The sequence below is a fragment of the Poromitra crassiceps genome, assembly GCF_964638095.1.
Source record: "Poromitra crassiceps genome assembly, chromosome: 28".
Classification (NCBI taxonomy): domain Eukaryota; kingdom Metazoa; phylum Chordata; class Actinopteri; order Beryciformes; family Melamphaidae; genus Poromitra; species Poromitra crassiceps.
The window spans coordinates 3,465,394-3,472,893 of record NC_139651.1 but is presented as its reverse complement, the minus strand read 5'-3'; the positions used below and the strand labels follow the sequence as shown (position 1 = coordinate 3,472,893).

Here is a 7,500-nt window from a genome sequence, read left to right as displayed (position 1 = left end):
GTGTGTGTGTGTGTGTATGTGTGTGTGTGTGTGTGTGTGTGTGTGGATGTACATGTACAGTATGTGTGTATCAGTGTGTGTGTGTGTGTGTGTGTGTGTGTGTGTGTGTGTGTGTGTATGTGTGTATCTGTGTGTCTGTGTGTGTGTGTGTGTGTGTGTGTGTGTGTGTGTGTGTGTGTGTGTGTGTGTGTGTGTGTGTTGCGGCATAAGAAGAAAGAAAACTAAAACAGAAATGCTCTCAGAACAATTAGCATTTTTTAAACGTTTTTTTTCTTTTCTTTCCCAAAACACCAGAGACATGACTGACTCTCCTCATCAGAGCACACAGAACTCTCGACAGGAATGCAATATGAGTCCAAAAGCACTTCTGCTACCAAAACCTCCCTGGCTCCTTTCCTATCGCTAAGCCGAAAATCCATCTCCCCACCCAGCTGAGCCAACAGGTTCCCGTGAACCGTTCAAATGGTATTTTTCTCTTGATGCTAGCTGTGCACGTTGTGTGCACGTCACTGTGTGTGCACGTAGGTTTGTGTATACAGATATTCACATTTGCATATTTGAGAGAAAGAATCATATTTGCATGAAAGAATTGGAGGATTCACTGGAAAATGACGGTAACAAAAGGGCTGAATGCACATCGTAAATCAACTGACTTTGCTATCGTATCAACAAAGCTATTCTCCTCTGACTTGAAGCTGCATGTTGCCTGAAAAACAATAACTGCTACAACTGTGTTAAGACTTAAAGGACGGCTTTACCGGTAATCAACCCACTTTGTATCATATATAATCTCGGTATTATAAGCACATGGGCAGTGTTTACCTTCTCTCTCTGTTTACCTCACGGAGAAAATGCTCCTGGCTCCTGTCTGCAGAAACTCCGCCCCCACCAGCTGCAAGTCATTAAGGCTCGTTAAGGCTCTCAAGGCTGATTGCTCCCCTTTCAGTCTAGATAGCCCGCTAACTGTGGTTAGCCTGTCTCTAGCCGCCTGTGCGCTTCTCGAAAAGGTCTGTGTTGCAACTTGCTTTCCGTGGCACGTTCGTTCCGGATCGCTTTTCTCGTTACGAAATTGAATTTCTCCTATTAATTATTCACACCAGCCATTGTCCGACCAACGTGAATCTGGTCGACCAAAGAGCACATCGACCAACCGACCAATCGGCCGGGAGGGGGGCAGCCCTAATGGTGACAGGGGATGCGGCTCTGGCTGTGGTATACGCTAAATATACCACGGCTGTGAACCAATCACATTGCTTGATTTGAGAGAGCCGTTTTGTAAAACAACAGTACTGCACCTCAGCCTGTAGGGAAGACAGCTCAGACACTAATTGAACACGAACGACCGGTGCATAAACATTTTCGCAAAACGACCTGAGCTCACCTGGGGACACCTGGGGAGAAAGTGAAGCCAGGGAAGTCATGAGTAATGAGGAAGTAGCGGGAAGAATATCCCGGGCTCCTCGTTCAGATCACAGCAGTGGATCCAGGCTATCTTGTACAGTCCAGACACACCCTCGCATCTGTAATCGGCTGCCTCAAACAGTGCCTCGGCAAGAAGCGCCTCAGAAAAAAACTACATTTTTTTCCAGCCTCTTTGCCAAGTTTGCAGAGGCAGGATGTCCAACTGAACTTTCGTGACATTTCCAGTTTACAAAAGTACCACGAACAACTTCTTCTTCACACAAAGTACAACTTCTTGTTCACAGTGCATTCCAAGCAGGAGCAAGAAGAAGAACAAGAAAGGATGAAACACACAGGTGCATGATAATAATAATCAACACCTTCTCACTCCCAACTCGTCTCAGAGACACGCTTTGTCAAGCGCCTTGAGTGACATCCTTAACGCTTTGTCAAGCGCCTTGAGTGACGTCCTTAACGCTTTGTCAAGCGCCTTGAGTGACGTCCTTAACGCTTTGTCAAGCGCCTTGAGTGACGTCCTTAACGCTTTGTCAAGCGCCTTGAGTGACGTCCTTAACGCTTTGTCAAGCACCTTGAGTGACGTCCTTAACGCTTTGTCAAGCGCCTTGAGTGACGTCCTTAACGCTTTGTCAAGCGCCTTGAGTGACGTCCTTAACGCTTTGTCAAGCGCCTTGAGTGACGTCCTTAACGCTTTGGGAAGCGTAGAGCGTTTATGGAACGTGCTCTACGGAGCCCTCCGCAGCTGTGGATTCAAATGGTAAATGGTAAATGGACTGCATTTATATAGCGCTTTTATCCCAAGGGCTTTACGATGTGCCTACATTCACCCATTCACACACCGAAGGCGGCCAGCTGCCACGCAGGGTGCTGGCACAGCCATCGGGAGCAATTTGGGGTTCAGTGTCTTGCCCAAGGACACTTCGACATGCGGACTGGAGGAGGAGCCGGGGATCGAACCACCGACCTTCTGATTGGTGGACGACCCGCTCTACCTCCTGAGCCACAGCCGCCCCATGGATTCAGGCAATGGTCCGCCCCTTTGGGAGGTCAAAGACCCCGGGGGGTCTTGGGGGAGTCGAAGACAAGCCCCAAGCCCCTAACCCAAAACCAGGGTGGTACTACCGTCCGCTGGCCAGTACTACCGGATTTCCCAAATCGTCCTGGAGGACAAGCCCGAGGAGGGCGTGCTTGAGCTTTGCCTGAACCCACAGCTGCGGAGCGCTTTTTAAAGATCACCTCGCCCTGCGTTCCATTTAACGCTCTAGGCTTCCCAAAGCGCTGAGGACGTCACTGAAGGCGCTCGCCAAAGCATGGCGCTGACACGGAGTGTGAACGGCCTGGAATAGTACAGCGTGTAGCTACAGTATTTAAAGTGGAATAGTACAGGATGTAGCAGGACATTAAATTTGCAAGTAATCTCTACAACCCCAGATAAACTGGGTTGTAGAGATTGTACAACTCCACCCCAGAGAATGGGGACATTTTGAAGCAATTCCTTCCCATTGAATGAGGTGATTCATAGTAGATCAGGTGCTACAGTATAAAGTGACATTGACAGAGGGTGTTCAAATGTATGTTTGCAATTGTTAAGACTATATTGCACTAAAACTGGCCTATTACTCAATATGTCAGCCAGACAGTGTCGTCCACCTCTGATATGATGGATATATCATAATGATGCATTGTTATTGATTATTTGTCTATTGTAGAATTGATTGATACTGCACTGTTTGTATAAGGCAGGTTTTCTGAACAGCCTCGTTCACATAAACCCGTGCCTTTCACCACTGGAGGGCCGTGTTCGATCCCCAGTCATGGTCACAGCTAAATATGACGGTGCAGAAATATGAAAATGTGTAGCCTGAGCCTACTGAGCTGAGGTGATGCCAGCAGATCGAGTGGAGGAAAAGATTCCTTATGCAGTCTCATTGCTTGTCAAGTACTTCAGACGCTGTGTGTGTGTGTGTGTGTGTGTGTGTGTGTGTGTGTGCGTGCGTGTGCGTGTGCGCGTGTGCGTGTGTGTGTGTGAGACTGACCTGATCGTCGTATCTGTAGGTGAGGAACTGGTCTTCAGTCGTGTCCTCCAGGAAGCTGCCCTGAGGCGAGAGGCCGAACTCTGGCAGGAACACTGCACTCTGGGTCTGGCTGTCTGCACACTGCCAACACACACACACACACACACACACACACACACACACACACACAAACACACCCACACACACACACACACACACATGGTCAGTGGATCGGTATTCAGGTGAATGCTTGGAAATTATCTTAGTCAGATCAGGAAATGTCTCACTGCTCTGCACCCAGGCCCATCAACTCTAAACTAGAGAGCTGCGCGGGCCTGAAATCTCGGCCCGAGCAGCTCCCCGGCCCGTGACATGCAGACCCGTGCCCGATCCGGCCCATGACATGCAGACCCGTGCCCGATCCAGCCCATGACATGCAGACCCGTGCCCGATCCGGCCCGGATGAGTTATGAAATGAACTCCCTCTCTCTCTGTTCCTCAGCTGCTCCTGCAGCCTCTCTCTCTATTTGACTCTCTCTCTCTCTCTCCCTCTCTCTCTCTCTCTCTCTCTCTCTCTCTCTCTCTCTCTCTCTGTTCGGGAGCAGTCCGCTGTACACGGACGGACACGGCACACACTGCTTGTTTTGTTGTTTTTCTCAGTACATACTGACACAGCACGCTGTCTGTCGCTGACTGAGTGGAAAGCTACATGTCATGACATGAGTCTGAATGGCAGACTAACATGACGTGAGGGTCTGTGTGTGACTCTGTGGCTGGGGGAGTGTCTGTGCACTCCTCCTCTTTGTCTGACTGTACTGCTCTGCTGTGTCAAATCAAGCGAGTAATACAACATTATTTAATTTAATTATTGAAACGGCCCGACCCCGGCCCGGCCCGGACCTATTAATTAAAAATAAATAAAAAACAAGCCCGGCCCGTATTGGCAGGCCCGAGGGCCCCACGAGGGTACCCTCAGGCTTGCAGCTCTCTACTCTAAACCAACTCAATCACCAGAGTAAAATGACGCATTGTGTGTTTCTGCAATCCACAGATACATATCTCAGCGTAAATTTGAAACAAAACGGCGTTTCAATTGAAAACCTCGCTGCCTTTCCAACATTAAACGCAAATAAAACAACTTGAACAACTTTATGTTATGTTTAGGCAGTGAAACAACTTGGTTAGGCTTGAAAAACAAAAACATTAAATGTGACAAACGGTTGAAATGTAGACTTTGGAAACGCTGTGACCATGACTGGGGATCGAACACATGGCCCTCCGGGGTGAAAGGCAAGGGTTTACGCTCTCCATCCACCCCGGGCCACAACACCATACTGTCCACTGCGCCATTTCAATAGCAGACTGATGTGTGTAATGTTGATATACTGTGCCTATAGAGAAACGTGTTTGGTTCAAATATCATGGATACATGATATTCTATGTATCCGTGGATTGCAGAAACGTACAATGCCGTTTTATTCTGCCGAGCAGGCTGCTTTAACCCATTGATACCTGATGCAGCATTTGTGTGTGTATCCCTTTAAGACCGCGAACCGCGTCACGCGGTTCGCGGTCTTAAAGGGATACACACACAAATGAGGGATATACACGCAAATGCTGCATCAGGTATCAATGGGTTAAACGCACACACACAGGGAGGCCATTTACACCTGGCATTAACATGCGTTTTCTGTCATCAGATTGCAATCAGGTTGCGCTCGACCACTTGAAAGTACAGGTGTAAACGCTCCCGAGACACATGGAGGACGGATTGCGATCTGATCGGCCAAACCATTGTGAGCTGAAACCCGGACCCCACCTCTGTTTTCTAAACAGATGCTGTGAAATCATCTCCCCAAACAGGCCACTGCCTCCCAATCCACAGGCCGGGGACCCCCAATCCACAGGCCGGGGGACTCCAAATTGCTCTCTACTCACAGGAGAGAAAAGCTGCGCTGGGATATTACCAAACTAACTCTCTGCTGATTCTTCATAAATCCTGCTACACTTGAATATTTCATATCAATTTCTCTGTGATTTATTGAACAGTCATACACTGGAGTTTTTGGATGATCAGCATAATCCAAAGGATGGGAGGAGAAGACTGATCACTGGACTGGAGCTGTACTGCACACGGAGAGGGAGGGAGGGAGGGAGGGAGGAAGGGAGGGAGGGAGGGAGGGAGGGAGAAAGATAGAGAGGGTGTCTTTCCTTGAACAGCTAGAAAGTGTTCAAAGGAAGACACCAAATAACGCCTCACGATGTGCCTGCATTCACCCATTCACAGACTGAAGGGGGCAAGCTGCCACGCAGGGTGCTGGCACAGCCATCGGGAGCAATTTGGGGTTCAGTGTCTTGCCCAAGGACCAAAATATCAAAATGTAATATACTAGATATTACTAGTTACTTTCATTTGAAAGTAATAAGTTACTTTACAATATTGCTGTCTGTGTAGAGTAACTCATTACTTATTATACAATACGTTTGCATTACTTTCACCAAAATAACAGCAGTAGCAGAATGACATTGCCGCCCCGGAACCATCCCGACAAATAATTTTAACCATGTTGAAGTCAGTGTAAACCGTCCAAAATTCGAAACGCTATCCTTTTCCTTTGTTATTGTCATCTATAGTGGTTATTTGCATAAAAACACACAATTTGATTAGGAAATGATTATATCTTTATTTAAATATGTGCTTTGATAAATAAATCACTCAATTTGTAACTTGTGTTACTTAACAAAGTAACTGGTATAATATTACTGAAATGCTATTGGTAATAAGTTATATTACTGAGTTACTGCTAAAAGTAATATATTACTTTTGTAATGAGTTACCCCCGACACTGCCAAGGACACTTCGACATGCGGACTGGATTAGCCGGGGATCGAACCACCGACCTTCTGATTAGTGGATGGAACTATAGATATACTATACTATAGATCTATAGATCTACTCTATCTATAGAGTACTATAGATATCAAATAATGGACTGCATCAGCGTATAGAACCTGCATGTCACCTGTATGTAATATGTATGTATGAATCTTTTGTAAACTGCTTTGGCAACATGTTTCTGTTGATGTCAACACAATTATGTAATATGTAATTAATGTGTGAATATTGTCAACTGCTTTGGCAAAACAAATTGCCATTAAAGCTACTTGAATTTAATTGAGAGAGAGACAAAGAGAGGGAGAGAGAGAGAGAGAGAGAGAGAGAGTAATTGGCATCTGGCATTAGAGGGTTCCAGTCATTCCCGAGAGTGTGTGTGTGTGTGTGTGTGTGTGTGTGTGTGTGTGTGTGTGTGTGTTGTGTGTTCATACAGGCCACTTGGATATGTGCGAGATAGATTTTTTTTTTTTTTTTTTTTTTTTATTTCACCTTTGTTTATACAGGGAAAAAAAGTCCCTTGAGAGCAAGCTCTCATTTTCAAGGGAGCCCTGTTACAGTAAAACATTTACAGTAAACACATGTTACCAGACAGACAGTTACAAATCCACCATTACGATTAGTGGGAGTGGTCTCTCCTCTCCGGCAGGCTTTTAGAGCCACTTAGAGGCAGACACACAGCACAAGTGCCACTGGTATGGTTTCCCCCGGGGAGGACTGGCACACAGAGACAGACACAGCACAACTGCCACTGGTATGGTTTCCCCGAGGACTGTCTGAGGACTGGCACACTTTCAGCTCTGACTAACCTCTCGACTCTACTTCTCAATTTCTCTCTCTCTTAGCACCTCACCCTCCATCTGTCTCCATGTTTGTCTGTGTCTGTCTGTCTGTCTCTCTGTCTGTCTGTCTGTCTGTCTGTCTGTCTGTCTCTCTCTCCCTTTGTCTGTCTGTCTGTGTGTCTCTCTCTCTCTCTCTCTCTCTCTGTGTGAAGGAATTCAAGTGTTCTAGTTTCTCTCACTGATGATGGAGAATATCACTGCCATTTGAGAGAACAGAGGAAACTTGAAAGGGTTGAATAATTTTCTGTCTTTCTATTTTCTCATCGTGCCACAAAACAACATGGCCATGTTCATTTTGAGATGTTCGTATAATTACCATAAACAAAGGAGA

The 7,500-nt window shown here is 46.5% G+C and overlaps 1 protein-coding gene across 1 annotated transcript in view; it reads right to left on the bottom strand.

Moving 5' to 3' along the window:
• adamtsl3 (ADAMTS-like 3) overlaps positions 1-7,500 on the bottom strand; it is a gene marked incomplete at its 5' end in the record, with an annotated part of 209,171 nt that overhangs the window by 185,151 nt on the left and 16,520 nt on the right. The window contains one exon of the mRNA XM_083662451.1: positions 3,456-3,575. Coding sequence (XP_083518577.1) covers positions 3,456-3,575 — 120 coding nt within the window. The remainder of the gene's footprint in view (positions 1-3,455; positions 3,576-7,500) is intronic.